Source organism: Cetorhinus maximus, chromosome 14, assembly GCF_964194155.1.
Source record: "Cetorhinus maximus chromosome 14, sCetMax3.hap1.1, whole genome shotgun sequence".
NCBI classification, from domain to species: domain Eukaryota; kingdom Metazoa; phylum Chordata; class Chondrichthyes; order Lamniformes; family Cetorhinidae; genus Cetorhinus; species Cetorhinus maximus.
In genome coordinates this window covers 39,558,657-39,581,168 of record NC_135892.1, presented here as the reverse complement: position 1 = coordinate 39,581,168, position 22,512 = coordinate 39,558,657, and the positions used below count along the sequence as shown (strand labels likewise).

Sequence of the window (22,512 nt, the reverse complement as noted above, 5' to 3'; positions counted from 1 at the left end):
CCTTTACTCCTGCCTAGTATATGTTGTCCTAGTCTTACTACTGCAGAGGAGTATACTGAGGATGCAGGTTTGGTAGACTTATAGTTTGGTGTTTTCAGTCAGGTTGTTGTTGTTCTACACTCCCTTACTCAGCTTGGACATAACTTCTACAGCTTATACAAAGCATATGTTGATTTGAGCATCAAGTGACAGATTGCTAGCAATTATGAAGCCTAGATATGCGAAGTTTTCAATAACCTCCTGCATCACATTGTTAATGCTGATAGATGGTGGAATGGCAATGTCCTGGACAATGACATTTGGTCAACACCCAGGACCATGATACTAGGATGCAACCCTTGACAACCACTGTAAAAGCACCAAAACAGGCATTATGTTTGGCTGCAGCACCGGCAGCTCAATGACATAGATGTAACGTACAAATAGTTCCTCTTAACTGGACTTCATAAAACCTAGCAATCTTCCAGTACCTTGCCCAAGTGACCATTTAATTTAGTATTCACTTCTCAAAATGCATCCTGCTGTAACCTGGGCAGTCCAAACACAGGTTGGTGACCACTTTGTGAAACACCTCCATTCAGTCTCCAAACGTGACCTCGAGCTTCCGCTCATCTGCTAATAATACATTATCTTGTTCTCATGCTGACCTCTCTATCCTGGGCCGTCTGCAGTGTTCCAATGAAACTCAATGTAAGTCTGGGGAACAGCATCACATTATTTGATTAGGCGCTGTACAACGTTCCTGACTCATTAATGAGTTCAATAATTTCAGACAGTCATCTCTGCCTCCATTTTGTTCCTTTTTTTTTGCAAGTTTTAGTCTATTTTTCCCTTGTTTCTGCTTTCAAACGATAGCTGTTCGTCATTCTGCCATTCACACTTCCTCCAGATATACCTTTTGTTACTTTACTTGTCCAATTGCCACTCCCTTTGGCCCTGCACCATCAACTCCCTTGGCATTTAATGTCTCTTGTTTTCCACCTATCAAAGGCCTTCCATTTTCTTCTTTTTCCACACTCCCCCCTTTCACTTGCTTAAAACATTTCTAAGTTTTCCAAATTCTGATGAACGGTCATCGATTTGAAACGTTAACACTGTTTCTCTCTCCACAGATGTTGCCTAACATTTGAGTATTTCCAGCATTTTTATTCCTATTCATGCTGCTATGTTTCTCTTGCATCATATGTCTGTATTTCACCAAGACTTCTGTGCCACTCTTTATGAAATGCTGTTTGAAAATCACAATGCACTACTTTCCCTTTATCTGTCTGTGACTTTCAAATACTATAAAATTTGTCATTGGCAATTTGCATTTAACAAATCCACACTGACTATTCTTGATTAATATATGCTTATAATCACAGAATTATTACAACACAGGAGGCCATTCGGCCCATTGTGTCTGCACCAGCTCATGTCGGAGCAATTTATCTCATGCCACTCCCCCATCTTCTCCCTGTAGCCCTGCACATTCTTCTTTATCAGATAATAATCCAACTCCCTCTTGATTGCCTCGATTGAACCTGCCTCCATCGCACTCAGGCAGTGCATTCCAAATCCTAACCATTTGCTACTCATGTCGCCATTGTTTCTTTTGCCAAATACCTTAAATCTGTGTTCTCTTGTTCTTAATCCTTCCATGAATGGGAACAGTTTTCCTTATCTGCACTGTTCAGAACTCTCATGAGAAGCCCCATCTTCAGCACACTTTCATAACAATCAGCCCATCAGACTAGTCTAAATTTAGCTGGTGCACTAGAAAAACTCAAATTTACCATCTAAACAGATTCTACCAAATGGGAAAGGTACAAAGAAAAACAAAGGGTGAAAAACAGATGGTAAGAGCTACAAAAAGATGAAAAGAAATAATCAAGGGATATCAATCTCAAAACAAAAAGTCTTCTTAATCAGATTACAAAAAAGCAGGTGGCCAGTAGAAAAGTGGGTCCCTTGAAAATTGCTAAGTGATGCTTAAAATTTGGAACTGGCAGACATGTTGAATAATCACTGAGTTATTAGTTACAGTAAAAGAGGTCAACACGCCAATATTCCCAAGGAAACTAATATTCAATCAGACAGGTATTCGCCAAAATTAATGTAAGCAAAATAGCAGTAATGAAGAAATAAATGCACTGCATAGTGACAAATCTCCAGGACAAGATGGTTCCATCCCAAGGTTTTAAAGGAAGTTGGTAAGCACATTGCAGGTGACCTAACTATAATCATCCAAAGGTATCTCGATTCAGAAAACTGCATGTCACTCTACTATTTAAGAGGTGTTGTTGGAAAATTACTATAGAGTCTATAATTAAGGAAAGGGCGACAGAACATCTTGAAAATTTTCAACTGATCAGAGAGCCAGCATGGATTTGTAAGGGATAGGTCATGCCTGACAAACCTGACTAAATGTTTTGATGATGTGATGAAATTAGTGAACAGGAATGCATGTTATTAACATGGTTTCCCGAAGGCATTTGTTAAAGATCCTCAAATGAAACCATTAAATAAAGTTGATGGTTCATGGAATTGAAGGCAAGTTATTGATCAAGTTAGGAAATTGACTGAGAGACAGGAGACAGAGTAGGAATAATAGGCAGGTTAACTCTAAATGGCAGAATGTGATGAGTAGTGTCCCACAAGGATCTGTGTTAGGGCTTCAAATTTTCACCAAATTTATTAAAGCCGCACATCCAAATTTGCTGATGACACAAGGGTCGTCAGTATTGTAAGCAGTGTAGATGGAAGCATAAAATTACAGAGATATTAATAAGTGAATGGGCACAACTGTGGAAAATGAATTTCAACATAGGCAAATATGTTGTCATCTAAAAAGGATAGAACAGGGTATTTTCTATATGGTGCTAAGCTAGAAAGAGTGGCAGTCCAAAGAGACTTAGCCTCAAGATACATGGATTATTCAAATGTCATGAAAGGTCGAGAATGATCAAAACAGCATGCTGGCCTTTATATCTAGAGGACTGGAATACAAGCGGGTAGAAGTTAGGCTTCAGGTATGAAAAGACTGGTTAGACCACACTTGGAGTACTGTCAGCTGCTCTGGGCACCACAACTTGGAGGGAGTGCAGGGTAGATTTACCAGAATTTTATCTGGGCTCCAAGGATTAAATTACTAGGAGAGATTACACAAGTTAGAGTTGCATTTCCTGGAATTTAAAAAGGTTAAGGAGGATTTGACCAAAGTTTTCAAGATATTAAAGAGAGTATATAGGGCAGATAGAGAAAAACTATTTCTGCTAGTTGGGAAGTTTAGGACTAGGCAGCATATTCTAAAATTTGGGTCAGCACTCTCAAGAGTGAAATTAGGAAACACTTCTATACAAGAAGGGTGGTGCAGATTCTGAACTCTTCCACAAATGTCAACTGATGCTGATCATTTGTTAATTTGTAAATGGAAACTGATAGATTTTTGTTAACCAAATAGGTATTAAAGGGATGTGGGGCAAAGGCAGGTTATATTGAGTTAGGTCACGGATCAGCCATGATCCTGCTGAATAGTGGAAAAGGTTCAAGGGGCCAAGTGGCCTATCCCTGTTCCCATTGGGAGTTCAGGAGTCCTATTTTGAATGTTTGTTTGCAATTCTTTGATTCATCAGAGGTGTCACTATACAAGAAACTAACATAAGCTGTAATTCAGAATTAAGAAAGTGAGGCTAATGAAAAATTGAAAGCTAAGTATTACTGACACACTAAGTGGTTGTATATCAGCGTCATCAAAACATTCAGTCAGGTTTGTCAGGCGCCTTACAAATCCATGCTGGCTCTCTAATCAGTTGAAATTTTTAATTTTTGCATCTCCTCCATTATTGAGGGAGCCATAACTGTGTGCACCATACCAGGCATTTTGGGAATTCTACCTGCAGACAGCAGCGTTTGCAAAGAGTTTACTGCAAGGTCATAGCCCATGATTTTTCAACTTCATTTTGATTAGTGGTAATTTACAGGTTGCACATCTACAACTTCCTATGATACACCCAATAGGAGTGCAGAGTCAATCAGCCCTTAAGCGCCAGATCCACAATTTCCATTCTCTCCTTTCAAAGTGTTCAGCATGACGGAAAGTTAAGATGAGCCCTCCTGCTCATCTCAAAATCTATGTTGCAGTCTAAATTTTGAGGTCTGAGACTGGACGGCAATCACTAATTTATACATGTTCAAACTATATGGCAAAATAACTTGCCCCTTATTTGGATAATCATACCTGTGGATTTGTTCAGTTCAAAGTGGCACATTAGCCAAAGCTCTTGATTGTATGTGGACAATCCAGGTGTTTGTAGCTTTAAAGGGCTAGTCTAGTGATGAGGGGAAAAATAAAAAGTTAATTGTTAACATCCAATGATTACTTGGTGGTATAGTAGCTACTAATTGAATCACATCATGGCTTCAAATTCCAGATGGGATTTGGGCAATTTAGTTTAAATGCTTCAAATTCACCTAGGCTCTTTAGACAGCACCTTTCAAACCCACGACCACTGCCATCTAGAAGGACAAGGGCAACAGATACATGGGAACACCACCACCTGGAAGTTCCCCTTCAAGTCACTCATCTTCCTGACTTGGAAATATATCACCATTCCATCACTGTCGCTGGGTCAAAATCCTGGAACTCCCTTCCTGACAGCACTGTGGGTGTACCTGCACCAGATGGACTGCAGCGGTTCAAGGCAGCAGCTCACCGTTATCTTCTCAAGGGCAACTAGGGATGGGCAAAAAATTCTGGCCCAGCCAGCAAAGTCCACATCCCATGAATGAATAAAAAAATTCTCCCAGAATCCAAAATTTAGCTTCTGTAACCCAGGCTGGCTTGAGTTCCACTCTAGACTATGTGTGATGCCAGTCTCTTGAAGCTCAGTTATTCAGAGCGTGTTTTTACTCCTTTACCCATAAATGCATGTCATCAATCTCATGGGTGAACTCAGGTGGTTTGATCTGTGAACAGAAGTGACTTGAACTAAAGATATTCAAGCAGGCATTTACATAGCCCCACATGCCTCAAAATTAGAAAGTTGTTTCTTCACATCGGAGATGTCAAACGTGTAGCTGCAGGACAGCTTTCAAGTTCTGTGCTTAAGGTTGCTATGTGTCTTGTAATGGCGCGTGAATCTCCCGGACTCGGCTTCTAACAGCAGGGAGATCTGAGCTGATAAAGGGAGCAGCTGGTGAATGGGACAAAGAGTTGTGGGGTTGGACTGAAAGCGGATTACCAGAGACTAGGGGGCAGGTGATTGGGACTCCGCATGGGCTGGACAGGGTAAGATTGAAATTGGGACAGGAGGAGAAGGACAGACAGAAGGCTGGGAATGGTTCGGGGATTGTGGTTGGGCAGGTGGACAGAGGAAAAGGACAACTAGAGGACTGAGGAATTGGGGCTTAGGAGAGGAAAAAAGTACTGGTAAATTGGAATGCACCTAGCATTTCATGCAGAGCTGGGAACAGCAGCAGCATCATCTTAAGCGGAAGCTGCACCAAGTGAGAGACAGCTACAGAAGATGAGAGTGAAATCTGGGGGCCATACTGTGGGAAATTGTGAAAGATCGTATGCACTGTTGGGCCAGGAGGAAATGGGCAACTGAGGATTCTCATGATACATAAGGAGTTGCCCTCACTGATCTTACATCAGGAAATGGAGAAGACAAAAGGGTCAATTACAGGCTGGCAGTTCTGCTTCCTCTACACTCCACAGAAGAGCCAGTTAAAGATAGCTTTTCCTAATACTCCTTCATTGGCCTCCAATGGTAGCTAAAAGGATTGCTATGGAATTTTTCATATTTAAATTAATCCAATGTTCATTCATGCAGTCAGCAGTTCTACCAGAAAACAGTGAGGTTCAATATGGCAGTAGTCATGCTGCTGGCACAGATTAGGTGCAGGACCTCGTGGCCAGAGATTAGAATACATGACACATGATATACACCCCTATATCTGGCAAAACACATACCACTGCCCAAGAATGTCCAAATAACTTTTGCTCAATATAGCCCACAGCAAGTGCCAAGATGTTTGATCAGACCCACCATTTGAATTGAGTTTGACATCCCTGTTTCACATGCTAACCTCTTCTGCACTTTAACTGTATGTGAGGCAAGGCTTCATGATTCATTACAGCTTCCTTGCTTAAAAACAGTAATAATACAAATAGCACTCCAAGGTGTGAAAACGTGGGAGGAAGAAAAGGTAGTAAGGAGGCTGAATGTTAACATTACCCCCACCTAAAGTAACATATGTGAAAGAACTCAGAACTTTTATCATGATGTAACATAGAATTTCCTGGTGTAGGTTTTATGATTGCATCACTGACAGTATCCAATGATTTCATGGATTACCACTGGTCTTATGATCAGAAAAGGAGACCCCTATCAAAACACTAACCCTGCCAACAAGAAGCAAACTGGGGCAAAGAATGGAGAACAGTAAAAGCTAGTTAGCAGATTCCCCAAACCTTATATGAAACAAATAAATGCTTCACAGTACTCACTTACCAGACTATCTTTGCCTTTGGGTGAAATTGGTGGCAATGCTCTGGATGTAATAATTTCTGGACCTGAAATCAGAAGGAATAGATCGTGAGAAATAAAGCACATATATCTCAGGTGGGGTGAGAAGGGGTGGTGAACAATATGGGAGATTAATGCCTTTCTTCCCAACCTGCCTCAATTTTAGGAGAATATGCTAGGATAAATTTTTCTCCTGTTTTGTGTGGAAACAAATGCATTCTAGCCAGCTCCTCTACCCCCGACTGGAGTTGATAATGGTGATTCAATGCACGAAGCATTGCTGAGAAATGAAACATGCTGTTGAAGCTTTTCGTCTTGCACCCTTGGAGAGACTCAAGAACACCAAATTTCAAAGGGAACAACAATTTATACTTCATGCGTCTGCCTTGATGAGTGCAAATGAAAAACTTCGAGAGCATGTCTCTTTTCTCAACTCTTCACTAACAAATGCAGCAAGTAGCAGACGCATAAAATTCAATCCTACTACCCTGTGCAGAGAGTTGGTGTCTAACACACTGCTCCATTTCACCACCAACATTACCCAAGTTTTCCACTGAAACCATAATTTTTAAAATATATTATTTTATAGGTTATGAGCATCACTGGTAAGGCAGCATATAAGGTCATCAATAACTCCCCTTGAGAAGGTGGTGGTTCACCTTCTTGGAACTGTAGCAGGCCTTTTTGGTGTGGATACACCCAGTGTTGTTATGAATGGAGTTCCAGGATGCTGACCTGGAGTTAGTGAAGGAACAGCGAAATAGTTCCAAGTCAGGATAGTGTGCAGCTTGGAGGGGAACATGCAAGTGGTAGTGTTCCCATGCATCTGCTGCCCTTGACCTTCTAGGTGGCAGAAATTGCAGGTTTTGAAGGTGGTGTCAAAGGAGGTTTGGTGAGTTCATGAAGTGCATCTTGTGCAAGGTACACACTGCTGCCACTGGGTGTCAGTGATGGAGTGAATGTTGAAGGTAGTGGATGGGGTGCCAAAAAAATGGGTTGCTTTGTCCTGGATGGTGTTGAACTTCAAGTACTATTGGGGCTGCACTCATCCAGGCAAGTGGAGAGTATTCCATCACACTCCTGACTTGTGTCTTGTGGTGGACAGGCTTTGGGCAGTCAGGAGGCAAGTTACTCCCCGCAGAATACCTAGCCTCTGACCTGCTCTTGTAGCCAGTTTTATATAGCTGATCCAGTTCAGTTTCTGATCAATGATAACCCCCAGAGTGTTGGTGCTAGGGGAATTCAGCAATGTAATACTGTTCAATGTCAAGGAGATGGTCACTGCCTGGCACTTGTTTTGTGCAATTGCTACCTGCCACTTTTCAGCCCAAATCTGGATATTGAGGTCTTTCTGCATATGGACATGGACTACTTCACTATCTGAGGAATTGCAAATTGTAGTGAACAATGTGCAATCATCAGCGAACTTCCCCACTTAAGACCTTACGATGCAGCGAGGTCACTGATGGAAGATGACTGGGCCTAGGACACTACCCGAAGGAACTGCACTTCTTTAGATCCCCATCCAATGCCATTACATCCCTCTCATGCCATATCCATCCCATTCCTTTCATCCATCTTATATCACACCCATGCTACCCCAATCCCAACCCTTCTACCTGTTCCATCCCCATTCCCATTCCATCCCTCCCATACTAACTCCAAACTCCCCCCGCAGGCTGCCTGCCCTCCACCCCAACAACGGTTTCAAATAATTTTCTCACCACCTATGTTAGGCTGACTGGCCTGCAATTTCCTGCTTTATCCCTCTCCGCGTTCTTGAACAGCTGATTAGCAACCTCCAGTCCTATTGGATACTCCTGTATCCAATGAGAATTGCCATAGTGAGCAAATCAGATGATTCACCAACTTTCAATTATGATGTTTTTTTAGTATGTCTTCTTTATTACTATCCTTTTCATAAATTTATTTTCTATTCATCAACTGCCTCCTAGTGTGAGGAACTCATTTTTGGAAAATTTGAAGGACATTGAATGTTGGACATTCTCCCCCCCGAATTATTTTTAAACGTCTGCTATATTAATTTGGGGCTGTGACTATGCCATTCTTAAGAAACCACGGGTCAAGATAGGTGTCCAGCGGAGAACACCTAGAGTGGGAAGAGATGCTGTTGCCAGGCTAAAGACTCTTGCTGATTGGTTAAAAATACCTGGTCTAAGGGAAGTATTCTTTAACTATCTTAATCTTTAAAACTATCAGGCACAGTGTGTATGGGGTGCTTTAGAAGCAGACTGCAAGAAAAGACTCTCTATTTCCCTCTCTCTGCTCCAACGTTGTGTTAAACCTTCCCCAGAAACGTCTCATCAGGATAACTCATCCGTTTTAATGGAAGTCTGCAAAGTTGTGACAAATAAGAGTCATCAAGCACAGTTTCACCAAAAATTCTGTCTGAAGGAACTTCCAGACCTATTGTGAGCAGAATTCTGTTAGGTCAACAGCGTCGAGATCTTTTCGAATGTTATTCTTTTAAAAGAAACTTTCCCATACTCCAGCCTCTGCAGGGGACTGTGTTTGTTTTGGTAAAAGCAAAAAACTGCGGATGCTGGAAATCCAAAACAAAAAAAATACCTGGAAAAACTCAGCAGGTCTGGCAGCATCTGCGGAGAGGAACACAGTAAACGTTTCGAGTCTGAATGACCCTTCAACAGAACTACATAAAAATAGGAGAGAGGTGAAATATAAGCTGGTTTAAGGGGGGGTGGGACAAGTAGAGCCAGTGATAGGTGGAGATAACCAAAAGATGTCACAGACATAAGGAAAAAGAGGTGTTGAAGGTGGTGATATTATCTAAGGAATGTGCTAATTAAGGGTAGCAAGCAGGACATGCAAGGTACAGATAGACCTAGTGGGGATGGGGTGGGGTGAAGGAATCGAAAAAGGCTAAAAGGTAGAGATAATACATTTAAAAATAATGGAAATAGGCGGGAAAAGAAAAATTTATATAAATTATTGGAAAAAGGGCAGGGGGGGGGATCGGAAAGTGGGTGGGGACGGAGGAGAGCTCATGATCTAAAATTGTTGAACTTAATATTCAGTCCGGAAGGCTGTAAAGTGCCTAGTCGGAAGATCAGGTGCTGTTCCTCCAACGCAAACTGGAGTCTAGGTCTCACTGCAGTACAGGAGTGTGGCAATGACAACTGCTCGATATACTAGGACTTCTGTTGACTTTTTTTTTTTATTATTCATTCACGGCATGTGGGCTTTGCAGGCTGGGCCAGCATTTATCGCCCATCCTAGTTGCCTTTGAAAAGGTGGTGGTGAGCTGCCTTCTTGAACCGCTGCAGTCCATGTGGTGTAGGTACATCCACAGTGCTGTTAGGAAGGGACTTCCAGGATTTTGACCCAGCAACAGTGAAGGAACAGCGATATATTTCCAAGTCAGGATGGTGAGTGACCTGGAGGGGAACTTCCAGGTGGTGGTGTTCCCATCTGTCTGCTGCCCTTGTCCTTCAAGGTGGTAGTGGTCATGAATTTGGAAGGTGCTGTCTAAGGGGCCTTGATGAATTCCTGCAGTGCAGGTGGCTTGTGGAGGTCTTTGTTGTCAAACACGTACAGCCATTGTTTGTAAAAGGCGGAATGGTGCAGCTGATCCGGTGCTACATCTCTTTGTCAATGGTGGCCTTTTGAGACAGGTGATTGCCAAGGTATAGGAAATGCTCAACATATTCCACAATCTTGCCTTCAACATATTTGGAGGGTGAAATTTGGCTGACCAGGTGTGGGCTGATATACGGGTTTTGTTTTGGCAACATTCAAGGACAGACCAAGTTTCTTATATGCAGAATTGAGGAGATCAAGAGTGGCTTTCAAATCTGGTACAGCATGGGATTAAAAATGCTGCAGTCATATGCAGAATGGATCGATTAGCTGTGTAGGGGGGTGCAGGAGGAAGATTGGGAAAGTGATAGGGGATTCTGTAGTTAAGGAACAGACTGGTGCCTCTGTGGCAAAAGGTATGAATCCAGCATGTCTGTTCCCTCCCTGGTGCCAGGGTCATGAACATCATGAGCGGCAGCTGAGCACTGAGAGGGGAAGAGTGAACAGCCGGAGATCGTGGTCCATAATCTGTACACAATGACAGAGCAAAAAGAGGTATGAGGTCCTGCAGGCAGATTTTAAGGAACAAGGAAGGAGACTAGCAAGCAAAACCTCAAAAATGGGAATCTCTGGGTTACTCCCAGTGCCACGTACTAGTGAGTAGAGAATAGAACAAAACTAAATGTGTGGCTCGAGAGATGGTGCAGGTGGCAAGACTTTGGATTCCTGGGATATAAGGACAAGTTCTAAGGGATTTGGAACCTGTATAGGTTAGACAGTTTCCATCTAAACAGGGCTTCAATTAATGTCCTTATGTGGTGGTTTGTTGGTACTGTTGGGAAGCATTTAAGCTGGGCAGGAGTATGAGAACCAGGATATAGCTTTGGAAAGGAGAAACAGGTGGATAAAGCATTGTATGAGACAGTTAGTACTAAAGTAAGAAATAGTACGATATTACATGGGGTAGGACTAAGAGAAAGGTTTACAGTGCATGTAGGTAAATACACCAAGCATGGTAAATAAGATGGGTGAGCTGCAGACACAAATTTCTACAAGAGAATATGATAGTGCAATGATAAAGAAAACCTGGCTGAAAGAGGGGCAGGACTTTGTACTAGATATACCTGGATACAAGACGCTCAGGAAGGATAGGTAAGCAAAGGATGGTGGCAGCAGTGATCAAGGAACATATTATGGTGTTGAAGAGAGCGGGTGTCCTGGAGTGGTCAAGGACAGGAATGTATTAGGTTAGAGTGAAGAAATAATGGAGGTGCCATTACACTACTGAGTATATTCTATTGGCCACGTATAGTCTACTGGCCACCAGCTAGTGGAAAAGAAAAACAGGAGGTGCAAGAACCACAGAGTAGTGATAATGGGAAACTTCTATTATCTCAAAATAAATTGGGATAGGAATAGTGTACAGGGAAGAAAGGGAAAAGAATTTCTGAGGTATGCTCAAGAGAATTTTTTTACTCAGGACATTTCTGACCAAAGAGGAAGGGGGCATTCTGAGAACTGGGATCAAGTGTACTCTAAGAAAAATTTAGGAAATAGTGATCATAGTATTTTAAAGTTTATATTAGCTATGGAAAAAGACAAAGAACAATTTAGAGTGAAACTACTTCATTGAGTTTTTTGATCAAATAACAGGGAATTGATGGAGATTATTCAGTTGATGTGGTGTATATGGATGCCCAAAAGGCTTTTGATAAAATGCCATATAGTAGGCTTTCCAGGAAAAGTTGAGGCCCATGGAATAAGAGGGACAGTAGCAGTATAGTTATGAAGTTGGCTGAGTGACAGAAAACAGTATTGTCCAACGATTACTTTTTGGACTGGAGGTAGGTATAGAGGTGATTTCCAGAGGTCAGTACTAGCAACACTGCTTTTCATAATATATATTAATGACCTAGGCTAGGCTGTGCAGGGCACAATTTCAAAATTTTCAGATGACACAAAACTTGGAAGTATTAAGAACCTCCAAGGAATCAGGTTTAACTAATTTATTGGAGTTCTTTGGAGGAGTCATGTGCTGTGGATAAAGGGGAACTGGTGGATGTACTGTACTTAGATTTCCAAGAGGCATTTGATAAGGTGCCACATCAAAGGTTATTGTGGGAAAATAAAAGCTCATGGTATGGGGGTAACATATTGGCTTCGATAGAAGATTGGCTAGCTAACAGGAAACAGAGAATAGCCATAAATGGGTATTTTTCTTGTTGGTAGGATGTAATTAATGGTGTGCCACAGGGATCAGTGCTGGGCCCTCAACTTTTTACAATTTATATAAGTAACTTGGTGAAGGGATCAAAGATTTAGTTAGTAAATTACCTGATGATACAAAAATAGGTAGGAAAGTAAGTTGTGAAGACAGCATAAGGGGGACATAGGTTAAGCCAAAGGCGTATAGTGTGGGAAAATGTGAAATTGTCCATTTTGGCAGGAGGAATGAAAAAGAAGCATGTTGTCTAAATGGTTAGAAATTGCAGAGCTCTGAGGGATCTGGGTGTCCTGGTGTAGGAATCGCAAAAGGTATAGCAATATGAAGGTATAGCAAGTAATTAGGAAATCTAATAGAATGTTGTAGTTTATTGCAAGGGAATTAAATACAAAACTAGGGAGGTTATGTTTCAGTTGTAAAGGACACATCTAGAATATTGTGTACAGTATTGGTCTCCTTATTTAAAAGCAAGGATGTGAATGCATTAGAAGCAGTTCAGAGAAGGTTTACTAAGTTAATACCATGAATGGGCAGGTTACCTTATGAGGAAGGATTGGACAGGCTCGGCTTGTATCCACTGAAGTTTAGAAAAGTAAGAGGCGACTTGATTGAAATATATGAGATCCTGAGGCGTCTTGACAGGGTGAATGTGGAGAGGATGTTTCCTGTTGTGGGAGAATCTAGAACTAGGGGTCACTTTTTAAAAATAAGGGGTCGCCCATTTAAGACAGGTGAGGTGAAATTTTTTGAGGGTAGTGAGTCTTTGAAACTCCCTTCCTCAAAAGGCAGTGGAAGCAGAGTCTTTGTATGTTTTCAAGGCAGGGGTAGATAGATTCTTGTTAAACGAGGGAGTGAAGGGCTACCAGGGGTAGGCAGGAGGTTACAGTCAGATCAGCCGTGATCTTACTGAATGGTGGAGCAGGCTCGAAGAGTCGAGTGGCCTACTCCTGCTCCTAGTTCGTATGTATGGTGATAGACTTCAAGAGGACACAGACAGGCTGGTGGAATGGGCAGACACATGGCCAATGACATTTAATGCAGGGAAATATGAAGGGACACATTACGATAGAAAAATAAGAGGTAATTCAACCAAAACGCACAATTTTAAAATGGGTGCAGGAAGCTGAGGATTTATGTCCATAAATCATTGAAGGTGGTAAGGCAAGCTGAGAAAGCGGCTCATAAGATATGAGATCCTGGGCTTTATAAATAGAGGAATGGTGTACAAATGTTTTGGTGCTTTTTTATAAAAAGAAGTGCTTTGGCCTCAGATGAAATATTGTGTCCAATTCTCTCCATACTTTAGGGAAGATGCAGGAAAAAGTTTGAGAATGATTCCAAGGATGAGGGGCTCAGTTACGAAGATAGATAGATAAAGCTGGGGCTGTTCTCTTTAGAAAAGAGAAGGTTGAGAGGACATTTGATACCAGCATTCAAAACCATGAGGGGCCTAGACAGAATAAATGGAGATGAACTGTTTTTCCTTTGGTGAGGGGTCAGGTTTAAAGTTGATGAGCTAAAGACCAAAGGTGACATGAGAAAACATTTATTTTTATGCAGCAAATGGCTACAATCTGGAATTCACTGCCTGAGAGGATGGTGCAGGCAGATACAATAAGGGAATTGGATAAGCGCCTGAAGATAAAAATGTGCAGGGTAAAAGGGTAAGGGCAGGAGTGGGTCTTACTGAATTGTTCTTGCAGAGAACCAGAGTGGACTTTGCAGGCCAAATGGCCTCTTTCCAGCTGTGACCATTTTAATTCCAGTTTAATGGGCCGTAACTTTCGATGGAGCAGCAATTGAGTCGGATTGCCACTCTGCTTGAAAGTTCTTACCTGAAAATCCAGCCGATCCTATCTCATCTGACTTTCCAACTTGGGCCGGGTGAGATCTGAGCAGTGTAGCATGCCCCCCCTAGCATAGAGGGCCGTGGAGTCAAAGGTAAGTAAGCAAGCCACGACCCCTTCTTTTTTAATATATGCAACAAAAGTTGGGTTGGGCCACACCTGGCCAGGCCCTTTGCCGCACCCTCCCCCACTGCCCCGAGTCAGGCCCTTGGGGGTAATGCCGTTGCGGGGGAGAGGGGTGGGGGGGGGGAAATAGTTGAGGGGTGGAATAGTTGAGGGGTGGTGGGAGTCCTCTGGGGATTTGGGGTGTGAGGGGAATTCCGTTGGGGGAGGTCAGTGTGGGTCTGTACAATAGTTACCCAGCAGTTAGAAGTGGTTTTAATTCTAACTTTTTCTGGGTAACTATTGATATAATACAGTTGGGACCATCCAAAACTTAAGTCGCAATTTTCAGATGGTTCCCAGTGCACGGCAATTGCCCATGGGAAGGTTGCACTTCCCAGGCAATTGCCATGCAATCCTTACCTTGGAACTTCTGGGCAGGGGTTCCCCAGCGCACCTTTGGGGTATCCCCAAAATACGTCGCCCTGGAGCTTCGAAGTTACAGCACAATAAAACCAGATGGACTACCTAGCATTAACCCAGGCACCAGAAACAAAAAAAATCACACCCTGCCCAGTTAACCATGCAAAGTCATCCTTACGAACAAATGGGAACTTGCTTAAAAATTGGGAGAACTGTCCAACAGACTAGCCATGCAACAGCTTGACACAGTCATACATACCTTACAGCCAACGCCCCAGACACCTGCATCACCATCCATGTTGTAGCTTCACCACCCCCCCACTGGATGAATCAACACAAATGAGAAACTAACTTAATCATAAGGAACAATGTAACAGATGTAACCTGTTTTACGCTTATCGCTAAATAAACAGATGACCACGATTCACATGAGTATGTGATTAAGAACGTTCTCAATGTTGGGTGCAACTGTATAAAAGGAGGAACTTCGGAGACATTGACAGCGAAGACCTGCAGGAACAATCCTCGCAAAGTGGACCCTGAGTCAGGGGCTCAGCGACAAGATCTATCGCCAAGCCAGAGGCTGATCACCTCTCCCTGAACGGGTAGTATCATTACATTCCAAAGCTTTTAGAGTTCACAGAATCACAGTGCAGAAGAGGCCCTTCGGCCCATCAAGAAACATCTGACCTACCTACCTAATCCCATTTGCCTTGAATGTTATGACGTGCCAAGTGCTCATCCAGGTACTTTTTAAAGGATGTGAGGCAACCCGCCTCCACCACCCTCCCAGGCAGTGCATTCCAGACCGTCACCACCCTCTGGGTAAAAAAGTTTTTCCTCACATCCCCCTAAACCTCCTGCCCCTCACCTTGAACTTTCAACTGACCCTTCAACTAAGGGGAACAGCTGCTCCCTATCCACCCTGTCTATGCCCCTCATAATCTTGTACACCTCGATCAGGTCGCCCCTCAGTCTTCTCTGCTCCAACGAAAACAATCCAAGTCTATCCAACCTCTCTTCATAACTTAAACGTTTCATCCCAGGCAACATCCTGGTGAATCTCTTCTGCACCCCCTCCAGTGCAATCACATCCTTTGGTATGATTTTAGTTATTTTGGTAAAGTGCTTTTAAGTAAGTTTGTGTGATATAATGAAATCGACTTAAAACGAACTATTGGTAGTAAGATTTCTTTGACCGTACGTCAGTTGTACTCAAAGACAGAGTCAACATTTTGGCGTCCCTGGATGGTCCCTGTTACGTGATCACCTTAAAGTCACTACTGTGCTCGAAACACCGACGTAGCGGACAAACGGAGGGAAAATGGCCAGTAAAATGCCAGAATGGGAGAAGGTGCTCCGGGAGTACCTAAACCACAAATGGCCCAAATGGGTCCAATATGCTGATAAGGCATTGGAGGGTCCGGGACCCGCTGAACAGAAGCACTGGGAAGAGGCTAGAGAGGGACAGGCAAAATGCGCCTCTAAGCTCAATAAGGCTACAACGATAGCCAGATGCATGAGAGAATTATGTGAAAGGGAAATAGAAAACACAAGGCTAAAACAAGAACTAGAAGCTGCAAAGTAAGCAGTAGTTGAGCTACAGAAAGAAGTGTCGGATGAGAAACAGAAAAATCAGATCCATATGAATCAGTTCCAAGCGCAGTGTGAAAAGGCATACCAGGAAAAGGAACAGGTCGCCAGAGAATGTGACACCGCCCATAGGGCGATTGCAGAAATGACCGAGAAATGCGCTAGCTTACAGTTTAGCTAGTTTAGTAAAGGTTCTACATAAGTCAGGCAGAGAGGATAGACACCAAGCTGTCGACCACACCAAGTGTCAGCAGGAATCCGACAAATTAAAATCAGAACTCTCAGTTCGGAAAAGTCTAATGTGCGCGTTTGGAGCTATGGAGCTGGAAGGAAGTACTGGAGGCGATGACAACATTGACTGGGGTTATTTAGAAGAAGCAGCTCACAAATATGGAGAAGAAGATGGAGAAGGCTCATGGGATTAGGAACCTCCACCTCCCTGGACGGAGGGTCAGATACCCTTGGCGCCACCAGAGCCTAACCCCATGAACCCAGTCACTACGGAACGAAGAGATCGGCAGCAGCTGCTGGACAGGGGCCGATAACCTACAGTACGCCCTTCACTGTGGCTCAATTGTCAGAAATAGCCAAGAAAATTAATCCGTTCCAGTGTACGGATGACGCCCCCACGATTTCTTTGACCGCGTACATCAGCAGAGGGCCTTGCATGGCCTAGACGACGCGGAAGAGCAAAAACTCCTCTTAATGTGTCTGATCCCTGCAGTGCACTCTGCGCTACCAGACCCTCAGAACACTGGGGGAGGGATTCTCCCACAAATGAAGAAGGCCATTTTGGCGGCAGTAGGTAGTGACAAAGGGGACCCAGTTGAGAGTCTAAATAAATGTAGGCAAAATAAAGGGGGGCACCCGACGGCTTTCACCAGCTGCCTATGGACACACTTCAATGGAGTATACGGACCAGGATTGAGTAGACAGGGTTTGCAGGCACCCCACACCACTAGATGGACCATAACCCTAATTTCCCATTCCACTGAGGGAAGTAAAAAGGCGTGCAAGGCATTTGACCCTACAGACAGAAGCCTGGGTATTGAGATATATGGTACAGCCTGGGAAAAGGAGGTCCAGGAGATCGGGAAATCAAAAATGAACAAAGAAGGGCGAATGAACCAGGTTAAAAATCAAAGTCAAGGTCTGATATGGAGAAATGAAGGATGGGGTAAGGGCAGGGGAAGAGGAAACTCTCCTCGGGGATCCCCGCCTACATATGTGACTACCATGGGGAGGGGACCACGGTCAGGATCAGAATCAAGGTAGAGGACGACGACAGCGAAATCAAAGCAGTCAGGGACAATGTTATAATTGTGGTCAGGTTGGACACTATGCAAGGGAATGCAGGGCAGAGACCGGAGGGGATGGGGCCTAGCCAGAACCAGGTCTTGCCCTTAGAAGGACCCCAAGGGAGGAGTCCAATGCACATGGTCGCTGAAGACGGGCCCACCAATCAAGGAAATCACCTATACCCTCAGTGCCTGGACCAAGGTCCGAGTGCATGATGGTGTCAGGCCTCTCCAGAATGGATTTGTAGTGCCAAGTGGGATGGTGTAGGATGACCTCTAGTGGAAGGTGAGGTAGGAGGCCACCCCGCCGAATCTTTTATGGGATACTGGAGGTTCCCGCGCCACCCTTAATATATCCAAAGGAACAGAATTCTCGTGGTGCACTAAAAGAACAATCATCTTGAGTAGTTTCATCGGACACTCACAGAAGGGATTTGAGACTAGCCCTATAGAATTCAGGTTGGGGGATTTGTCTTGTTATCACTTGGCAGTATTAGTGAATTTAAACCCTGAAGCAAAGCACATTCTCGGCTCTGACCTAATGAGAAAGTGTAATTTGTCATTTGATCCAGTAAATTGCTGCATTTGGCAAATGGGTGAAGTAGCGGAGGTGTCGGTGGAAATCCCCACCGTACCCCGAGAGAATTAGCAGTCAAGGAACTTTGGGTTAAACCTATGGACATGTCTGATGATCCCGAGGTACAAAAACTTATTGTCAAGCATATATCCACCTTTGCAACCCATAAATATGACTGCGGTCGAATGATAGGCGTGGTCATAGACGGCCCCAATCCAAACCACATAAACAATGCAGGTTCCCCAAGCAAGCAGGGAGTGAAATTTTGAAGGTAATAACAAGTCTGTTACAACAGGGAGCGTTGTGCCCTGTGGCATCAACAAACAACTCACCAGTCTGGCCAGTTAGGAAGCCAGGCGGCTCTTGGCGACTAACGATCGACTACCGGGAGTTAAATAAGGCTACCCCACTGACCGCGCATACGGTGGCAACCAGCCCTGAGACTATGATGAAACAAGCTCCACAAGCCCGATATTTTACCGTTCTGGATATTAGTAATGGTTTTTGGTTCATTCCTTTGCAAAGGGAGCGTAAATACAAATTCGCTTTTACATTTCAAGGTCAACAATACACTTGGACCTGTCTACCTCAAGGGTTTCATAACTCCCCCTCGACCTTCCATCAGAAATTAGCGCAGGGGCTCACTAGCTTTACTTGACCCAAATGATTAATTCAATGCATTGATGGTCTCCTCCTCCAAACAGACACCAACTCCTCAGTGAATTGTTAGCCCTCCTCACCTCTTTGGGACTTAAAGTTAACCAAAAAAAGGCCCAGATTATGAAATCTCAAGTTACGCATTTGGGAACGACGATAACCTATGGGAAGCGAGAGATTGAGGCTAAACGTATCAAGGCAATATCACAACTACCCCTCTCCAGGGATGTGAAATCCCTCAGATCCTTTTTTGGGATTAGTAGGATATTGCCGGAACCATATCGATGGTTTTGCCACCAAACCCGCCCCACTGTCAGACCTTCTGAAGAAAGATGCCCCATGGCTGTGGGCGGAACAACACACTCAGGCCATTCTAAGGCTAAAACAAGCCCTGGCCAAGGCTCCGGCCTTGCAGGTATCAGACCCAGCACTCCTCTTTGCTCTGGAGGTTGCTGCAACAGACTATACCATCTCGGCGGTCCTCTTAAAGGAGCGCCGTGGGAGACTCGGACCAGTTGCGTATGCATCCCAGCTCCTAACCCCTGTAGAATAAGGGTTTTCTATCTGTGAGTGACAGCTTCTGGTGGTCTTTTGGGTGGTACAACATTTCGTGTACGTAATTGGCCTGAACCCCTCAACAGTCCTCAAAAAGCATACACCCATCCAGCTGTTGCTGGACGGACGAATCAAGAGCAGTACCATTAGCCAAAATCGTATAGCCCGACGGGCTCTGATGTTGCAGGGTCGAGATATTGCAGCCAAACGGATTAAAGCACCCACCTTTCTCGCTGACAACCTCAGTTATAGAGGTGAACCGCATGAGTGTCAGGTATTGACAGCAAATGATCCCAAGGGACCATTTGTGCCAAAAAAAGGGGGGGAAGCCTGGGCTTGGGGGCGATATTACTAGTCAGACCCTGAAAATTTTTGTTGATGGGTCCTCCATGATAGAAGACGAAGTTAGGAGGACAGGATGTGGCATCTATGCAGAAGACTACCAAGGTACACCACTAGCAGAGATAGCTTTAAAACTGCCAGCTCAAATGACCGCTCAGAATGCCGAATTAGCATGTATGTATGCAGCAGCTTAATTGATTTCGTGCCCCTGTGGGAAGCAAGAGGCTTTGTATCAGCGGACGGTGAACCTTTGTCATCCACGCCCATTGTCCAAACAGCGCAAGGGTAGGAGTACGGTATAATCAAAGTGAAAGCTCACCATAAATCTTCCCCTGCTGGGAACAGACGAGCAGATGAATTGGCAAAACAAGGCGCCTGAAGAGGGGAACCATGGCAACCCCCAATAGGTGAGCAAGCAAACACAGTCATTGTCAATCGGACTAAAGTTGAGAACCTAATACAGGCCCAAGGAATGGATAATGACTTAGAACAAATCCGAGATGGAGTATACCCCACGGCATATAACAAGTGGAAAGCTAAGATACAAATCAAGGACGGACTCGTCCTTAAGGATGGACAGTACGTGGTACCAACCCAAGACTGCAACCAGGTAATATACCAATGCCATGATATTCAGGGGCACCAAGGAAACAACCACCGAGCAAATTAAAAGCTTGTGTTGGTGGCCCAATGTAGACAGGGACGTAAAACACTATATGGACAATTGTTTGGTGTGTGCCCAAAATAACTCTGACGATCATGCTAACAAGGGAGAACTTAGACACACTAGACCAGTAAATGGATCCTGGACGAATTTGCAAATAGACTATATAGGCCCTCTGCTGCCATGCAAGGAGGGGTATAAATATAAACAGAATTACCTGGAAAAACTCAGCAGGTCTGGCAGCATCGGTGGAGAAGAAATCAGTTAACGTTTCGAGTCCTCATGACCCTTCGGCAGAACTGAGTATAGTTAGGAGAGAGGTGAAATATAAGCTGGTCTAAGGTGGGAGGGGCGGGGGGAGAGAGAAGTTGAGGGTGGGGTGATTGTGGGGATAAGCAAGCAGTGATAGGAGCAGATAATCAAAAGATGTCACAGACAAAAGGATCAAAGAGGTGTTGAAGGTGGTGATATTATCTGTGTTCTGCAAAGCGGTCGCCCAGTTTGCGTTTATCTGCAAAGCGGTCGCCCAGTTTGCGTTTTTTTGCAAAGCGGTCGCCCAGTTTGCGTTTTTTCTGCACCTGCGGTCTGTCCGCAAGAAAGACCCAAACCTCCCTGTCGCTTGCCATTTTAACACTCCACCCTGTTCTCTTGCCCACATGTCTGTCCTTGGCTTGCTGCATTGTTCCAGTGAAGCCCAACGCAAACTGGAGGAACAGCACCTCATCTTCCGACTAGGCACTTTACAGCCTTCCGGGCTGAATATTGAATTCAACAACTTTAGATCTTAAACTCCCCCTCCCCCCATCCCCACCCCGTTTCTCCCCCCTCCCTTTTTTTTTCAATAATTTATATAGATTCTTCTTTTCCCACCTATTTCCATTATTTTTAAATCTAAAACTTTGTTAGTCTTTCCACCCCCCCCCCCCCACTAGAGCTGTACCTTGAGTATCCTGCCTTCAGTTCTTAATTAGCACTTTTCTTAGATAATATCACCACCTTCAACACCTCTTTGATCCTTTTGTCTGTGACATCTTTTGATTATCTGCTCCTATCACTGCTTGCTTATCCCCACAATCACCCCACCCTCAACTTCTCACTCCCCCCGTCCCCCCACTTAGACCAGCTTATATTTCACCTCTCTCCTAACTATACTCAGTTCTGCCGAAGGGTCATGAGGACTCGAAACGTTAACTGATTTCTTCTCCACCGATGCTGCCAGACCTGCTGAGTTTTTCCAGGTAATTCTGTTTTTGTTTTGATTTCCAGCATCCGCAGTAGCTTTTAGCTTTTTGTTTTTATATCGGGGTATAAATATATCCTGGTAATCATTGACACCTTTAGCAAGTGGGTTGAAGCATTTCCCACTAGGACTAATACAGCTAAATTAACTGCCGACATATTGGTGCAGCAAGTATTCACCAGATGGGGACTCCCACATAGTATTGAGTCCGACCAGGGTACCCATTTTACTGCCCAGGTCATGCACAATGTAATGGCCTTATTGGGAATAAATCAGAAATTCCATATAGCTTACCATCCGCAAGCTAGTGGTATAGTAGAGAGGATGAATAGAACCCTGAAAGGCATGAGCCAGAAAACCAACCAACAGAACAATTCCACCTGGAATCTGGTCCTACCCTTTGTCCTAATGCTGGTACGCAACACGGTATCGAGCTCAACAGGTTTTACCCAAGACAGGATGTCCCACGAGAGGAACTGAAGCCCTCCTGGGACTCGACCTCCCGAACCTGAACTGACAGCTCTCAGTCAAGGAAAAGCCATGCAACAGTTATTGGACAATGTCCAGGCTGCACAAATGGCCGCCGCAGTCAAAATGGGGAAGAAGAATCCATGAACTTATACTGGAAGGGACTGGGAACTGACCGTGGATCGAAATTAATGGTGAATGAAAAAAGTACCCCTGTATGTTTTGTGTGTGTGTTGAGCCCAGTACTTTACAGTTGAGCCCAAACATTACCTATATTGACACTCAGAATGGCCTAGGAAACCCTTTCTGCTTAATTACATGGAACAACACACACCTGTGTCACAATTTTACCCAGAGTACAAAAAGCAGTCCAGCCACAGTTCCGAATGAGCAAGCCCTGTGTGGATTTAAAGCAAAAGGAAAGGTGAATTGCACTTTGGAAGCGAGAAGGA

At 44.0% G+C, this 22,512-nt stretch overlaps 1 protein-coding gene across 3 annotated transcripts in view; it reads right to left on the bottom strand.

Moving 5' to 3' along the window:
• tmem181 (transmembrane protein 181) overlaps positions 1-22,512 on the bottom strand; it is a 148,044-nt gene that overhangs the window by 65,516 nt on the left and 60,016 nt on the right. For all 3 annotated transcript variants that reach the window (XM_078556831.1, XM_078556830.1, XM_078556829.1), the window contains 2 exons: positions 6,498-6,559; positions 4,220-4,310 (listed from right to left, as the gene is read on the bottom strand). In XM_078556831.1, coding sequence (XP_078412957.1) covers positions 4,220-4,310; positions 6,498-6,559 — 153 coding nt within the window. The remainder of the gene's footprint in view (positions 1-4,219; positions 4,311-6,497; positions 6,560-22,512) is intronic.